The sequence below is a fragment of the Poecilia mexicana genome, unplaced genomic scaffold (assembly GCF_051168715.1).
Source record: "Poecilia mexicana isolate PSO_F unplaced genomic scaffold, ASM5116871v1 scaffold_15, whole genome shotgun sequence".
Classification (NCBI taxonomy): Eukaryota; Metazoa; Chordata; class Actinopteri; order Cyprinodontiformes; family Poeciliidae; genus Poecilia; species Poecilia mexicana.
This window is the reverse complement of record NW_028263384.1, coordinates 19,435,156-19,453,645: the sequence shown is the minus strand read 5'-3', so window position 1 is coordinate 19,453,645 and position 18,490 is coordinate 19,435,156. Positions and strand designations below refer to the sequence as shown.

Below are 18,490 nucleotides of genomic sequence, written 5' to 3'. Positions count from 1 at the left end.
GGAGTCTAAACTCAGTTATGCAAATCCTCATACCCAAATCACCTTCAGAGGGAGTATCAGACCTTCCCCTGTGTTGATCCATATTGAATTAAGAAATGCAGTATGTACTGGCGCACATATTCAGTCATGTTCTATTTATCTTCAAATTTTACACAGGTTGCTTTCAGTAACACCAGGGAAACTTAATGGATTTCTTTGGGTGCTGTGACAGCAACATAGCTAGAGTCCAACCTGTGCGATTGAATGTGCTCTCTGAACCATAAAATGGGACTTTGAAGGAAAGCTTATTTGCTTTGAGAAAATAAAGAGCACATGGCTATACTGTCTCACACTTAGAAGTTTAGAAGATGCAATGTAGAGCGAAGTCGTATAAATGCTCTTCTACTAAATAAACTGCAACTGTTGCCGCTTTATCCTGTCGGTGGTTGGTTTATTTGCTCTGAATTCTGATTGCGATGCTGAAATACCAAGAGGTCAGTGTCCAGTCAGTCGGTATTTAGTTGAAGTTACAAGGTCGGACAGGTGGACACAAGTTTCGTTTTGATACAAGTCTAGAGATGTTGGTGTTTTAAAAATGTAAATCTACTTTATAGGAGTTTGAAAAAAAAAATGGTCAGGAATGGTCAGATGTTTTTTGTTTTTTTTTGCTCAAACATTCTACACCAGGTAAAATAAGTGTGGAACACATCATACTTTTTTTTTAGTGGAGCATGAAATTTACACCATTGTAAAAAAAAAAAAAAAAAAAGAAAAATCCTAACACAAAAGTCCATAATTTATTTGTAAGAAATTGAAATGTCATAGATAATAAGTATTAAACACAGAAATAAAATAAACCATTGTCCTGTTTAACGGACCTAACTTGCACACCTATCCTCTGGTTTGGAATTCTGCATGCAAGTACTACAATCGGCACAAAAAACTGAAAAACACATTGAAATTAATCATCAGTTATCTACACGCTCCAAAATCCACAGCATATTTTCTGGGTGAAAGCTTTGTTTTCTTGTGGCTCCCTTAATGGGTTTCAGCTGTCAGTGCATAGGATTCCTTTGAATTTTCAAATTATGAAAAGTGTATTAATATTCAAAGAGGAGCAGTCTTTTTTTTTATGTATTATTTTTATTCTTTCAGAGCATTTGTTCCACTCGAGGCCCCACCTGGACAAAATTCCACTCAGTGGGAGAAAGTGCAGTACCTTTTTGAAGAGCTTGGCAGTCGCCGTAAGTACAGCCGCTATGAAACACACTTCCTGTAATTTTCAGCAAAACCTGAATTTTAAATATCTTCTGTTTGTTATAATTACCCTTGAAGCCCATTTATAGTTCAAATACATTTTTCAACTTGACACCTTTTATTTCTTTATGCATTCATCATTTACTGTCTCATATTTTTCCTCAACTGCTACACAGCCTTATTGGTTCATGTTATTTTTAGGATTTGTAGAAATAGTTTGACTTTTGTGGCTTTTTCCAGTTTCTCTGTATGAACTGTAATTAATTTAATTTTAGTTTACGTCCTGTGAGCGCTTTATTGAGTATTTATATAAGGAGCAGAGGTGTGAGTCGGTGTTCTGTCTGTGACATTTTAGTAGTGTGGATGGCTGGCATTCACAACTGTGTGTTTCCTAGAAAATGTAGGCCATTACCTTAATGATGACACTTCTGAAAGTCTGCCAATATTTACAAAAAAAAGTTTCATGAAAAAGATTGAAGGCTCAAATGGGTAAAGCAACACAGCTTTACAGAACCAGAGTACAATTACATTCTTATCATCTTCAGAGCCCACAGCCTTCCTGTTATCTGCTTTAACACACAGTCTCTCTTAGTCTGAACGAGCCAGACGTATCTCAATAAATCATAAAAAAATACAGTCTTCTATCCTTGATTGAGGGTGAGAGTTGAAATTGAACAATCAGAGCAACTTTACTTCAACGCCTTCGACTTGGTTGGTTCTGCTTTACTATTATGCCTTGTTTAGAAGTATCAGTGTAAAGAAACAGGAAATGTGACCCGGTAGAAAATGCAGTTTCTTTGTAATGAGCTTTCCTTACCTTTTGTAGATTCTCAGAAATCATTATGAAATAGCTCAGTGATACTGAAAATGGTGAACTTTCTTCTTTCTTCAGTAGCTACTTCCACATCAAAGAGAGTGAATGTTGTTTGCTCTGTCTATGAGTAACAAAAAGTGGATTTCTATAAATTGTCAGATTTTCATCATCATGATTTTACAGTGCATTTTAAGTAAGACTAAAAAAACATAATTTAATCATTAAGTTCTTTATTGATTACTACAGGATGTTTCTTGTTCAGTCATAACTACTTGTCATCTTACCATAATTTATTTTCTTTTTATTTGCACCTGTTAAGAGCTGCAACTAACCCTTATTAAATCTCCATATAAAATGTTATAACAGGAGTTTCCCCACAATTAATGGTTTTTTGGGCAGATTTAATCACAATTACTTCTAATATGAACATCTTCAGTTTTGATGTTTGTCCAGTATCATTGTTTACTGTCAAATTTGTTTTCCTTTAGCTAAAAGTCATATTTTAACTGAAATGACTCCTCTCTTGTGTTCACAAGTCAGAGTGAAAAAGACCATCTGGTGTAGGTTCTAGGCTCTTGACCTCTGGTCAATGCGACCATTTAATTCAGCGATCAACGGCTTTATAAACATTGTGCCAACAACAAAAACAATTCTTAAAAAGGGTACAGTAATTCAATAAATACTAAATTAAATATGTTATGCATTGTCATATACAATACAATATATTCTGGAACAAATGCATACACATAAAATGCATATGCATTTTCCCCAGTTTGTTTTTTTCAAATTTTCCAGCATAAATTACATCATAAAATCTTTAGGAAATAGCTTTTCCCCATCACACTAATACACACATCTTCACTTTTTCATTAGAATAAGGCCTTTTACTGTTTCAGCGCTAGTGCAGGAACTTTAGCCAGTATGGATTACTAGTTGCGTGGCATGTTGCCATATGGGGACCAAAGAGAAAGTTGAACCATCTGCCTCTGTGCTTAATTAGGACCTCCTAAGCGATGTCCCTAGCCTTCCTCCATTGGTGCAACGGGGGAAATTGCTGGGCTGCAGAGGAAATTTGAGCATCATCCTTTTTTCTAATTCCCAGATTCTTCTTTTTTTTCCAGATGGGAAGTTAATTGTGTGAAGAAAAAACACTTTGGCCACATAACTCTCCTGACTTTTCTGCAACAACAGTTAATTAAAGCTGCTGCATCTTTTAATAGTTATAACATTACACTTGTTAAACCAGTGTTCCTTGAATGTTTTACAGATCAGTACTGCAGCTCTTGATTTCTTATTCAGGACCAGGACAGTACAGTTTTCTAATTTTTGGCTTTGCCTTGGGGAAGTACCTGAGGCTGGTTTGTAACATTTAACTTTTTCTTTTAATTAGCGTAGAGAAGAACAGCTTCGCTTGACTGCACATACAGACACACAAAATTATGTTGCCATATTTCTATGGGAAAATCTATCTATGAAACTAATTTAACCCATTTTTGCATTTTTTTTTTGACTGACAAAATTGCAGAACTATGATAAACTGTTGGATTTTAAACATTATTGTCCATTGAATATCACTTTTCTGTATTCTACTGGGAGAACTTAACCTGGTCAGATAATAATCAGATTGAATCAGACATCTTTTGGAGGCAAGCCCAGTGCAGAGACCCTGCCCCAGAATCTTCAGAACCCATGAAACATATTGTTAATGTCCCAGCACCAGACGCCCTCTGCTACAAAGCTCTGTATGCTGAATTTGGTCACCTTTGTACGGACGGTCGGACTAATCATCACCACTGACGTCTACACAGTTGTTTAACTGCAGACTATTGGCTTTCACTGTCTCAAATCAGTTACCAAAATGACATAACATTGTTTAGATAATTCAATGCAAGACGGTGGGTCAGTTCTTGTGTTTGTTTTAGTTTTTAGTTTTTTTTTATGAATAACATATTGATGTTATGAATCTGTCATTAACTTCCAGTTCCAGTTTTCATATGTTATAAACCATCCAAACTCATTCATTATATTTTAAGAAGTAGTCCACATCCGCATTGCTGTGCAGCTTACCACTGCAAAAGTTTCTCTGTCCTTTTCCAGCTTTTTGCGGCTTTACTTGCGCTGCGGTTTATCATAGTCTGCGTGCCAACATATGGCTGCCTTTGTAGCTGCTTTTGATGATTCTGTCATTTCGCCGAAATTCCACTGATGTAGGGCGCCAGAGCTAAAGGAGCTTCCTGAAAGAACACCTTCGTGCATGAGGCTCATACATGAACGCAAGCCTCAAGGGCTATATGTGGAGAGAGATAAGAGCTTCCTCATTCCACTGGTTTTTGAATTGACACTATACAGATGTGGAAGCATAACCAATAATGGACAATATTTCCTGCGTATAATCCCTGGAAAATCTGCTTGAGAAACGAAGAAGACTGGCAGCAAACATCCATCCTTCGCTTTGTGTCGAGCCTATGTACAGAATGTTCTCTCTGCAGAACATGAGGCTATTGTCTTTTTCACTAAGCACACCACCAGACAAAGGAAGTAAGACTGCAATGAAACACCCGGGAATCAGAAACAGGTATTCAAATGTTAATGTTCAGCCTGGCTGTCAGACTTCAAAGTTTTCTTATTGCATAGAATGAGGACAACATATATATTATATCACACTTTTTTGCCCTTGTGCTGATGCATGTGAACTGTCTCTAGAAGAATGTGATTAATGATGTAAACAGCACACATTATACATGCCCTGAATACTGACTTAATTTTGCAATTGAAATGCTGCTGTCAAGGAGATAGACAAGGAGAGACCCACCTATGACCATGGTGACAGGTGGTCTGGGCTTTATGAAGTTGCTGTTGAGTGGATGAGGGATATTTATAAATGGACAAATGTGTGGCTTTTTACTTAGAATGCTATGACAGGTGGGATCTTGACAGGGGAGTGAGGCAATCACTCTCCTCATCAATCCCTGTCTTCTAACTTTATCTCTGGCAGCTGGCCTGACACCTACTGTTGTGCTTTCCTGATAGGTGGTCCTCTTTCTCTCTCGTGGGTTACACACATTAACTCAACCTACATAAGCTGAAAAACCAAGCTGTTTGAACACCTATTGTGTAAAGCATTAAATCTAAGGGGAATGTGATTACTAATATCATCTGTCCTTGTCTAAAAGGACGGAATATATAAGTTACAAGAGTGTTTACCTCAAATCCCCTGGTAGTTTTTAGGGCTTTCATTTCATATTTCTGACCCAAATTATTTGCTATGGTGTACTGCAGCAATTCAAAAGTCCCGTTTGTAAATTTAACATCTTGAAAGAGGGATTCTAGATATAAAACAATGTCATTTTAACCTAATTAAAATATTCCAAATTTTATACTTATACAAGATTCTATTTCAGTTCAGTTCAGATTACTTCAGTTGTATGCCTTTCAATTCAAATTAATTCTCATTTGCAACATTGCAACATCATTACTGTAATGAAATTCTCGAATTATTATTGCGCAGTAAAGTTAATTTTGTAAGAAAAAATAATAGTCAATTGGAATTCCATAATCAACAATTAAATAGGAAAGAAAACAGTTAAAGAAAGCATTATAAATAATATTGTGGGAAACAGTATACTTCGAAGTCTTAGTACTTTTTTACTCTGAATACATTAAGCCTGAAGAGGCTGCAGGAAAACTCAGATGTTCAGTTTTTCAGGCAGTTTAATATCCTGATGGCTCGTGGATAGAAAGTGTTCTTAAATTTGCTGGTGCATGTCGGTATGCTTCTGCGCCTACTGCCTGACTGGAGAAGAGAAGCATGAACAGCGTGTAGCTGGGATGGCAGAGGTCAGAGATGATCTTGTCCGCCTTTCTTCTACAGTCCAGACTGTGAAGTTGCTGGAAGGCTGGCAGTTCAGTCCTGGTAATGCGTTGTGCCAATCTAATCACCTTTTGTAAAGCCTTTGCTGTCCAGAGCATTACAGCTGCCGTACCTGGCTGTGACATGCCCTGCCTGAAAAATCTCATCTGGCAGACCACCTTTCATCTGCCTGTCAGGAGGCCCAAGACTCTGTCTCCAAAAGAAGTAACGTTTAGCAAATCCCGTAGCTCATTGATGAGTAAGGCTGTAACAATACAACCAGACTACGCCATGAGGTGATTCACACAATCTATGTTTGGCTAGTCCAGTTATTTTGCTTGTGGTTTGTCTAATTCCATAGTGGCCCTCATGTCATGTGTTGTGCTTTTACGAATAGAATAAAAGTTTTTGAATCACATACTGTACTTTAAAGATACCCAGATCAGGGTAGAAATGACCAGTTTGGGTTTAATGAGGGAGTGTGGTGGGCTGCTTTTTGGTTCTTTGTGACATGAGTAAAAATCTGAGAAACTCTTTAAAATGATAGAGAAAGCAGCACAGCTCAGCACTATTGCCGACACAGATTCTAACTCCTATGTTTTTTAGGAGCTAGAAGTAAGCCGAGGTTTTCCCAATCATTTGCATCATGTCTGTCACCGTTTTTGTTTTTCTACCGGGAAGCCAAAGTACTGCTAGATAAAAAAAATGTAAAAGCGGCAGGTGCTTCATTAATGGTTTTACAACAGTTCTCTGGCTCAGTCCAGCTAAAACTTCTTATTAGTTTACTCTGTCAATCAAAAGGGTAACTCAAGAACAACTTCCTTTGTTTTTTCACAATGTGACTCTCAAACACAGATACAGAAAGCCTGAAAGTATAACACACTCACCTTCTTGTCTGGTGCATACAGTGGTTCTTCACCAGAAGATGACCGCTGCTAGCCATAAAAATCTAGCACTTCCTGAGACTTTGGTGAGCAATACTGTGAGATCTTGTACCGCACTATGTTGTTGGACTCCAGATTTCACCCTGGGTGAAATATTACTATTAAGAGCAGAGCTGTGACTATTAAATCATCTGTGGACCAGTTTAACCAAAAAAAGCAGTTTGTGCAGAAAGTATGTTCTAGGCTTTCATAAATCTTATATAAATCAAAGTATTAAGCCTTTGTAATACTTATGTTTCTTAATCGTTTTAGTGATCGCACTAGCTTATTAAATATGTTCATCTTTTCAGTAGTTATAGCAAAGCTCAAGTGAACTACATTTATATAGGATTTTTCAAGTCCTGCTCACATTGTATGCACACACATTCATGCAATGTCTTCCACATTGATGCTCCCCACACAACATGGTTCAGGAGTTGAGCTAAAATCAAAATTGTATGCTTACATGTACAATGCCTTGTGAGAGTATTCACCCCCACTGCCATGTTTTGTGTTTTGCTGCCTCACAACACGGAAGTAAAATTATTTTTTTGTAGGATTTGCATAATTTCATTTACAGAACATAACTTTCAACATTTTGTATTATTTTTATTGTGAAGCAAACAACAAACAGAACAAAATAACAAACCACTTCTGTGTGCATAGCTGTTCACCCCGTCTAAATTTGGTATTTTGTAGAACCTTCTGTCGCAATCATAGCTGAAGTTTGCTTTGGATAAATCCTTATGAGCTCGCCACATCTTACCACTGGGATTTTTGCCCATTCCTCAAAGCAGAACTGCCCCAGTTCCTTCCACTTAAATGGTTTCCGCTGGTGACCAACAGGTTTTAAGTCTGACCACAGATTCTCAATAGGGTTGACATTTTGCCATTGACATTCCAGTGCATATCCGGGTGATGTTTCCCTTTAAACCGCTCTCGTGCTGCTTTAGCAGTATGCTTTGACGGACCATCGACCCAGTCCCAAATCACTGAGAGACTGAAACAAGTTTTGCTCAAAAATATCCCTGTATTTATTACCATCCATCTTCCCTGCGATCTAATCAGTTTTCCAGTCCATTCTGATGAAAAACATTGCCACAGAATAATGGTGCCACCACCATGATTTACTTTGGAGATGGTACTCTTGGGGCGATAAAATGTCTTAATTTTGCACCAGACATAGTGGTTTCATTGGTGGCCAAAGATTTCAATTAAAAAAAAATATTATTCTACTGAAACATAATACTCAGTTTAATTACTAGCATCTTTTAAGGTTAAAAAACACAGTTAAGCATATTAGTCAGACATAGTAAAACATCTTTATTTTCTATTTAAACATGCTGTTGATTAACATTCACTCCGGTAAAGAAAGACCTTTTTAAAGTACAACGAAAATGTACAACAAAAAGCAGCTTTTGATGTGAGATATATTAAGATTTTCCCCTCAATGCTTAGAGAGAATCTACAATGGTTTCCTTTTCTCTTACAGATGGTCTTTCTGCTCTATCCTTCTCGATCAGCTCTTTGACCTTGATTGGTATGTTGGCAGTGATCACTTACACGGTGAGTTGAGATCTATTAAAGTATTTTTTTTTTTTTTTTTTTTGTAATTTTTAATCAGAATGGAAAGAAAGAGTTCAAAATCTTTACAATCTTGTGACTTTGATTTTTCTTAAATAGACTTTACAAAATAAATGAAAATGTCTTTGTGAGACATTATTTTACTAGTTATATCTGTGTTTATCGTATGTTATTCATGCTCTTTGTCTTTTTGATATAGTTGTGATTGAGAGGCTTTAATGGCAAGACTTCGTCATTTTAAAGCTCTGACATTCAATCATTCAAAATACTCAGACTGCTGTCACTTCACCTGAACACCTGAGACTCTTCGTGATGTATTGGTGCATCTTATAAGCTTATCAACCACTTATTTGCTGTCTATTTATATACATAGATCTCCCTCAGTGCACATTAATAAATGTCTTGATCCCCATGGCATTTTGCTTTTTCTTTTTTTTTTTTTGAGATCAGAAATCATTGACTATTTAATGGTGTCCATTTTTCATAGCATTATCTTTATAACTGGAATCTGAATATTCCCCAAAGCTGATGTTTCTGATGTTAGAGCCACATAATGTGTAATGGTTTCTGCTGCAGAGAGACGCATGCAGAAAAAAAAAAAAACCCTCTGCTATCGGATCTGAGACTGAGAATAAAAGTGACAGCCAACTCCAATCTATCCAGTTTCTGTTGAGCTCAGAGTCCTGTTTGACAAATTGTACAACCATACAACTGATTGTGGAACTGTTGATGAATAAAACACTAAGTAGCCAAGTAAATTGTAAAACCAATCTCCCATTAGGACATACAATTAGTCTCAGCTGGGATTTTCTTCACTGTTTTCAGATGCCTTTCACAGTTCTCTATAGAGTAGATAATTACCTAGTTCAATCGGACAGTGGTACGGGGCTCAGATTTGCGCTGACCGGTGTTGCTATGGACCTGGTGAATGCTCTGTGGAAATCAAGATTCCCACAGTGTCTTTGTTTTTGATCATCTTGTTTTTTGAAGTCAGTCAGAAAAAATAAGCCCTTCAGGCTGCAGCTGCAAGTAGCCTTCTCTCTTTTCTTTTTTTTTTTTTTTGGTTGTCACTGGCTGCAGACGCCACTGTGTATCATTTTATTGTCTGCATTTGGTCTTTATTCTGAAAGAAAAATATATATATATACATTAGTGGCATTCAACCCAAATTTGCAATGATCTGTAAAGCTTAATATTATTTAAAACATATTTACACTGCACCCAGCAATCTTAATTGTGTATTACAAGCTCATCTGCTTGTTTTTAGCGGGGATCTAGCTTTGTCCCCATGTAATGTAAAGAGTGTAAAACATGACAACGTTGTGCTGTGTACATAACGCTGTCAAAAATCCAAAGTGAAGTAGAGTTATGATGTGTTTGCTTCTTTGAAAATCTACGTTTATGTTAATTGACGTATCTCAGACCAGCTTGTAATAACAGGTCTAATTGGGCAGTTTCACCAAAGCAAAGCAAGAAAGAGATGTAAAACTCCAAATGCATTTATTTTTTATCTTAAATATTTGGTGACCAAGCTTTGATCTATCATGATTATATGTTGTTGCAGATCACATCCTTTGACCTTCATTTTCCCCAATTAAAGTCTACAAAGTTAGTAGTTAAAAATATATGTTATAGTTACATGTTATCCTTGAGTCCCCATTGATGTACCTTCATTCTGTCTTTTTTTTTTTGTCCTTTCTATCTAAACCGACAGTTACACTGCATATTCAAACACACACAAACTTATGTCTTCCCAAAAAAAATTTCCATCAACTTCACTGTTTTAATCCTTCATTTATATTATCTTATTACTTTTTTGAAATAATTCTGGCAGAATAGCAAGTCTCAAGCGATGAGGTAGAAAGATAAAACGGGCTGCCTTACTATGCCTAATTTTTGTCTTGTAACTTAGTGTTTGACTAACAAAATAGCAACAAACAATAATGATCTAACTGAGACATTTTTACATATACAGTCTGCTGATATGATCAACAGAATGAAGCAGGAAAGTGAATAACTTCTTTAAATACAGAATTAATCTCTACTGAGGGTTTCAAGTTGAAATGGTAATTATCATTTGTCCTGTGAGAGAGTTTCTACATCTTGCTGCAAACCTAATTTGATCAAATTTTTTGTATACTGGAAATAAGGTACTATAAGTACTAATTCATAGTAGTCATTTTTAAAAACCCCAATCATCATTTTAGGTAAAACTCCCTTTTGGTAAAAATATAGATAAATGCTTATTTTAGAATTGTCTATGTTATGGAGACCTTGTATCTCTCTCTCCCTCTCTTTTCTCTCACTCGCTCTCTTCACAAAATCTTTTGCCAACACAGAGCAAAAATAAAATTTTGGGTTTGACACTCTCGTCAACCTGTAATTGAGCCCCTGCTTGACCATAGATGACCTACAACAAATATGAAACGGCATCAGAATTTTATTTTATTTTTTTAGCATGAATGCTTATGAGACCACGGTCCTTTTGTGATGCTCATTTTCTTTAGCATATGAACTTTTCAGAATGTTATCTACCTGAATGTTTTTTTTTTTTCTTTAACAGGTAAAGGTCATTTGTGTTGAACTTAGAGCCATCTAATGATCAAGTCGCAGATAGCAACTGAATAAATAACCAGTTCCTTTCCAAGACTAGGAGGATTTAACTAAGATTCGAATAACAATAAAATAAATCTGCATAAAATCTGAAACCTAAGTAGTTGTTTCCGTAAAAAAGGGACCTTGAGCATCCCTGAATGTAATTTCTAAGCTCACAAAAACACAACAGTTTTATTTAACTCACTCTGCTCCACTTCCTCTTCCTTTTGGCTTCACCATCACAAGTATATAAAGCAACAAAGGGGAGGCTTGTGTCGGAAAGCTGTATCCAACTAAATCTCCCTCTTCCCTCTCAGCAGGCAGAGGGATCACTCTCTCTCCGAGTCTCCCTCTTAGCCAACACTCGCATGGAGTCACACACATGCACATTCCTCTCTTCTCTAATAAGGCATTTCTGGCTATTATGGACTGTGGTTGGTGTTAAAATCAATTTAATCAGCGTGCGTCATTATACTTGAACTGGAAATGTGAACTCAGAACGGCAGAAGTCATTTTAGATTTCTACGGTTTGGTTGGACGTTTGAAAGGGGAGGGAAATGTTTCTCGTGGGATCTGGGACAGGTTTTCCTTTTATGAGTGTATTTGATATTCGGGACATGCTCTGGCCTTAAGAGCTTCATGATTCATTGCAGGAGGCGACATTCGCCCATAGCATAGATCCACTGCAGAGACTAATAATAGTGTAGCCTGACTTTGTATCCCATGTGGCTTTCTTAATGCTGCCTTAACACTCAAACTGATAAGTTATTTTACAAAAAAGAATGAAGTAAAATGTTTCAGGGCTTGAAAGGTTGCAGCGTGTTTTGAAATGATCTTCACACAGAATGACAGTTTTATTTTGGCCCAATATAACAGCACTCCTGAAAGTTTGTAAAAGCAATGGAACACAGTAAAAGCATCTGACTGGTGCCTTTAGTTTCATTTCTAATGGATGGCTTTGTTTTCTTTTTTTATTAAACATTCCCTTCATATTTTTTTATATAAAAGTGGCTAAATACCTCAGAATTTGAATTACCATTTTATTTTTGGTTACATAACCCATTGCTGTTTTTTTTTTCTTTTTTTTTACATTGCTGCTCCTGTCTGTCTCCTTCTGTCTAGCTGCTATTGTTATCATCATTGCTTCCAGTCAAACAAAATAAATAAATAAATTAATTAATTAAAACACCAAGAAAAAGAGAAATACAAATTTAGAAAATGTATTGTGGAGTCCAGATTTTTCTCTACAGCCTGATTTGTTGTTTTAAGAAAAAAAAAATAAATCAGAAATTCAGAGTTAGAGGACACTGCTGTCACATGGGGGCACTGTTAAGCTGTAAATGCATCAGCGTGATATAAGGCAGTGATATCCACACAAAATGGTTGCAGCAAATTCTTCAATAAGCCTTAGCACAATTATAGATTCCACCATTTTAATCTTTTTTTTTTTTTTTCCCCCTCTGCCAAAAATGACACCGCCTAGGAGGCCAGGATCTGTGGGATTTTTGTCGTGCTCGCACGCGCATGTGTGCGTCCATGTGTTTGCTTACCCTCATTTGACTGTTGTCATGTGCCACAATGTGATGGGTTTGCCACCAGGCAGGAGTGACTGTGTGTGGGAGGACACACGTGACATATGTGCCACCCTTGCTCTGACAATAGTGTGTGAGTATAATGGTACTTTTGCATCTTGCAGGCATATGGAATGTCTGTCATGCCTTTGAATCTGATAAAAGGCACGCGGAGCGTCGCGTACGAACGCCTTGAGAACACGGAGGACATTGACGAGGTTGAACACCAGATAGAAAATCTGAAATCCAAGGTAGGTCTTTGAGTGGTATGACCTGTCTTCAGTGCACATACAAGTGGCATAAACATGAATATGTTGAAGTTTCATTGAATTGCATCAAAATTAATATATTAGCAATTCTACACCAGTAGAAATACATATATATATTCGCTATTTTCTCTCTTCGTGTTAAACATCTGAATCAATGATGATGATGCAATCCCACAAAAAATAAAAAAATGCATTAACTAACAGCTTCACTAAAACGCCACACGCACTGTGTGGTTAAGCACCACCACTTCTTTATTTTTATGCGCCCCTGTCTTTGCAAGTTCTTACATACTGTAAGTTATGTCCTTTTCAAACGCCCACTCAGATTCCTTCTGTCCAAACGGGATATTTCAAGTAAACGCTTTTTTGAAATTAAGTAAAGTAAGAGTTATGCATTTGTCACTCTTCTAATTTCAGTGTTTAATGGTTGCAAACAGGAGGTAGTAATAAAACATAAACTATAACATTTAAGTTTATTGATCACTTTATACTTGTAAATATATGCTATTTTTAAAAAAAAGTGTGTTAACTGAATAGTATTTCTTTCACTTTTTAGATTATAGTTTTGATTATGCTCTGCTTCATAAACAGTACTAAATGTTTTCAGCCTTAATACACCCACCCCTTTCACTGACACAATATCTTGCTAAATCTCAAGATTTCTTCTAAATCAGTTAACAAGGCAATCATTACAAAAAGCCCTGTTACCTGAAGTATTCCTTTAATTAATAGGGTGCTCTAAATATGTGTTTGAAACCAACAACCATAACGTATCAAAAGCATGCATATTTAACAATGGATCTCCTTCTTGTTGGTTTCTTTGGCAGTGTAAGGATGGTCGTCCTCTATCCTCAAAGGACAGACGCAACCTGCAGGAGCTTGAGGGCAAACTACAGGTCCTCCAGCGCAGAGGAAGACACCTGGACATTGCAGAGAGCCACTGTTGCTCTAAAGTTGGCAGTGCTCTCAGACCTGTCAAGGTGAGTCTCCATTGTGAAATTGGCTCCCATTCACAGATGTCAGTTTTATGCGCATTGTGGGCAGCGGCCTAAACCAAGGCAAAACATGAGCATCTCAATACCGATTTTGTTCCTTTTCTAAATTTATGTTGGGTTCTTCTGGGAAAACAATATATATGATAATAATGTCTTCTAAGGTTTGTGCAAAAATGAAAAGGAACATTTTGGTGTCCATTTGTTTTTAACCCCTTTTAGTCTGATATCCCTAAATAAAATCCAAACCAATCACTTGCCTTCAAAAGCCATCTTAAACTTGCATGCCCATGTAGAGGAGCTGCAAAAATCCACAGTCTGAGTGGGAGGACTCTGGTGTCAAGACAGCCAGTGGTCAATGGGCGATATGTGGCACATAAGCGGGACAGACATGAATTTCCAACAAAATAAAGTGAAGTTTGTGCAAAAGTTGAGAGGCTATCAACATTTGTTGAAGTCACTGCACACTTCGTATACACAAATTCATAAGTGTCTAGTTCTTGTTGTGTGTTAGAAAATAAACAAAATAATAATTTCAACTTGTTTATATTTAACAGCTCAGACTGCTTTTACCTAAGAGAATCCTAATGTTGTAGCTCTCATTTAAACTGCTCTAGATTTACTTTCCAGTTCTACTTTACAGCACAGCATATTTACATGAGTCCCACGGGTAGTCTCTTCACCTAATTTACTGTGAAGTCTCTGAGGGAGACTTGTATTTCTCAGACAGGATCTCATAGTTCCCATGAGGTGTACCAAATCAACTGTAAACCTGTGTCATTTTACTCCTTTCTGGTCCACTCAGCCAGGAGCTCAACTTTATGCATAGTAATAATATTGTCGCTATACTTTTAAGAGGGTCACAAGTTTGTTATTTTCGATCAGATTTTTTTTTTTTTTTGTGCATGATGAACTCTACAACTTATTGGAACAATAACAAACAATGATTTTAAACATAAAGAAAAAAAATGAATCTAAAAAAAGCACTTTAAGATATATTTGAGAAGCTAGCTTGCATTACAACATTCTATCCCTGAAGAAAGCACTTGGAAGGATGTACATTGTTTTTGGACAGATACTTGAATGAGATTTTTCTCCTGAAAATATTACGCCTTTGGCTCTTTGGTTCTTGTCATTGAAAGAGTGCATCAAGAATATGGTGCTAGGGGATTTTGGGCTCAAGTTTGTCATTTTGTCTTTTTGAGTGGAAGAAATCAGTAACTTTCCCCCCCTCAAACTATGAAATTGTTTAGAAAAGGTTAATATATTAGACCTGTAAAAAATATTTCTGCCATGTGGTTCTTTTTTCATTAGTGACGATCCTCTCCGGTGTCTCATGCATCTTTACCATTCTCACACTTTCGAGGAGTATAAAACGCATCGCCCTGTTGCTGAAAATGTGCTCCACGAATAAATTGCCTTGCCTCGTCACTTGCCCTTCTAAGGCCCCGATCTAGGCGACAACGGGGAGAAAAGAACAGAATGTCCCATCACTTGCTGTAACAACAGGTTCGATATATTCAGTTTATTAGCGAAAGTCACAACTCTAATCTGTTGAATTGACGGTTTGGATCCAATAGTGTTAGAAGCCTGAAAAACGGCTGCGAGGTTAAACAGACAAGCCAGACCACAGACATATTATTCAGCTGGTGTGACAGAATTACTCATGCCATATCCTTCTGCGAACAAAAAATGACGTACCTTCCACAGTAATAATGTCTCAATCTGACTGCATTTAACACTTTATGCTCTACGGTGGTTAAAATAGCTCCACATTAGTTTCACCACCTTCCGCTTACATAGGGAAGCATCTGAAATAAGGCGTTTGATGGGCATTACAATGTTTTCCACATCTAGGTATTCATATCTCTCTTCACGCTACCTTCATGCTCTTCTATGTAGGTGTGCATACCTGCATATTCAGTTTACTTGATAATGGATACAAAGTGGCATGTAAGCTTGATATACCATGGATGACTCATCCAAGGCAGAGCACAGATTGAATACTTCATTCTATTTTTATTTGCATCTTCATGTTAGTTCACGGTGCTTTCCCCACTGTTGTTTGTTTGCTGCTATTTGAGTTTGTTCCAGGCTAGCACAAACATTTTAAACCAGTGTCTGTAGAAGTCTGTCTTTGACCAAAGGGGATTGTGGCTAATGACAGTCCCCAGACTCAAATTTGAGCAGCAGTATGTAGGGAGATTAATTCACTATATGCTAGGATCCTGGTGCAGAGTGATAAGCAAAACAATTGTGATTTCAGCGGGACCGCTGTTTGCCAGGCACCGACTCATGTGTTTATAATAACAGCAATGGTGAGCTGAGCTACTGAACATGTTGAACATTCCCAGCTGAAAAGGCCTCTCACAAAATCAACCCTTAGTTTCAAATGGCTGATTAAAATGTCGTGCTCTTTTGTATTAAGAGAGGAAAACCTCCACATTTGAAAATAAATATGTTTTAGTGACCTAAAAGTTCCTAATTATTTTCGGTCAATCAGTGACTTGACTGTTAAAAAAATTATCTCAGATTTTTATTGCATTTGGCCAAAAGCTGCTGCAAACACTGAAAATATACTCACTGCCCTCAGTGGCTGGTATTGTTATAATGAATCTAGTCGAGTCATTGATGCAGCTATTTCTTTTACCTTCAAACATTTTACATGCATACAGTTTTTGATTATTTTATTAAGAATCTGACATGTTGGCATCATGAAATGCCACTCTGATGTTTCACCTTCAACTTTCTCAAAAGGTTTGTGACTTGATATATATGTATATATATACACATTCAGCAGTCAACCAATCCCATTTATCAGCTTTGATTGATAATTGGCAGATCATGTACTGAAAAGTCTTTCATTTTTTTAATGAACAAATGCATCAAATTTAATAGCTTTTAATATTTTTAAATCTAAATTATCATAGAGTATTGTAGTCTTTTGAGAGAAACGTGTAATCATTAAAATAATAATTGACAGGTCATCTAAAAAAAAAGAAAAAAAAAAAGAACAGAAAATCAGAAATATTTGTCAGCGAGAAAGTTCCTGCCTGGTCGGGGCACCTCTACCGGATACACAATGCCAAATGAGGCGCAATGTTTGTTAGAGATGTGGTTGTTCCTACCCATCAATCTGGAAATAATTATTAGGCATTTTCAAACTGTAGTCCACCTTCCTGTGGTTAGAAAGGTTATTCTCAAATGAATACAAGATAGCTGCTGGTCTTGTCAGCACCGGACGTTGTAGGAGGTTGGTCTGCCAATTACAAGATTTACATCTCAAACTGCAAATATCCCAGTTCACATATTAAATGTCAAACTTTATGACAGTATAATTAGAAAAAAAAAATAAGTACAGCTTTTTTGGAAGGGTAGCCAGAGGACGGCTCATTTCTCTAAAAAGTACACAGCAGCACAGTCTAGATTACTAAACTGAAGGCGAACAAATCAGAAGATTACAGATCCTGCCAGTCAATCAGGCAGAAATTGAAAAGTACCGTATTTTCCGCACTATAAGACGCACCTAAAAACCTTCAATTTCCTCAAAAGCCGACAGTGCGCCTTATAATTCGGTGCGCCTTATATATGGACCAATATTGAGCCACAACAGGTCCAGCAACGGACCTTACCACAGGGGCCGCGTTTCATTGGCTAATGCCCATTTTAGGTCACAGTGCAGCTACCACGTGCGTGACCGTCTCACAAACACAAGCTACAGTAGTAAACATATGCTAATGTACATTGTGGACCATCAAAACCATGAATGCCGACTTACCCAGCCTTGCAAGAACAATAGGCATCAGTGATCTTGTCCACAGCTATATTTATGCTGAGGGTGTGAGGATCTGCTGTTTTCCTCATCTATCGGTAGCTTTTAGCTGTGACGCGCACAATGTTGGAGGCATCCAGTGGCTCAAACACCTTGATGTCGTCCAAAAAAGATGACATGAACTTGTTGGTTCCCCTGTCCATTGTCGTGGCTGATATGTTGTGAAAATCCGGCAGAAATGCTACGCTAATTAACTCAGATCGAAATGAAAGACGTCATGTTTACACAGACATGCAGTAGGCTGCTTACGTAGTTGGTCCACTACGGTAAGCAGCCGCCAACTTCTTTTTCCCCGTAGAAGAAGTAGTGCGCGGTGCATGCTGGGATAGTTGTCAGAACACTGGTTTGTTAATAAAGTTTGATAATACATTTAAAGGGGGGGAGGGGCAGGGGAAGAGAGACAGAGACTGCAGCGGCAGCGTGTCGGTTGGTCTGTGTTACCCAGAAAGCAGTTGGGCATAATATCGCAACACCAACACCGTGAGTGAAACAACGACTGCGCCAGCCTACTATATAAAGTACTCGGGGACCATTTCTTTATTAATGTGGATGTGTAATAATAGAGTATGAAGCGTCTATTCTATGCGCCTTATAATGCGGTGCGCCTAATGTATGAAAAAAGTCCTAAAATAGGCCATTCATTGAAGGTGCGCCTTATAATCCGGTGCGCCTTATAGTGCGGAAAATACGGTAATTTTCCCAATTTAATTAAATGTATCAAAACTGGAAGACTGTTTTTTGCTTCCTTCTATGCTTTTAGTTTTGTAAAAAGATCAACTTTAGGGATGCTTTATTGCAAAGACTGGGATTGTCTCAACATCCCT

At 37.3% G+C, this 18,490-nt stretch overlaps 1 protein-coding gene across 1 annotated transcript in view; it reads left to right on the top strand.

Annotated features, from left to right (window-relative positions):
- lmbrd1 (LMBR1 domain containing 1) overlaps positions 1 to 18,490 on the top strand; it is a 54,465-nt gene that overhangs the window by 15,605 nt on the left and 20,370 nt on the right. The window contains exons 6-9 of the mRNA XM_088013503.1: positions 1,135 to 1,223; positions 8,316 to 8,389; positions 12,699 to 12,824; positions 13,670 to 13,822. Coding sequence (XP_087869629.1) covers positions 1,135 to 1,223; positions 8,316 to 8,389; positions 12,699 to 12,824; positions 13,670 to 13,822 — 442 coding nt within the window. The remainder of the gene's footprint in view (positions 1 to 1,134; positions 1,224 to 8,315; positions 8,390 to 12,698; positions 12,825 to 13,669; positions 13,823 to 18,490) is intronic.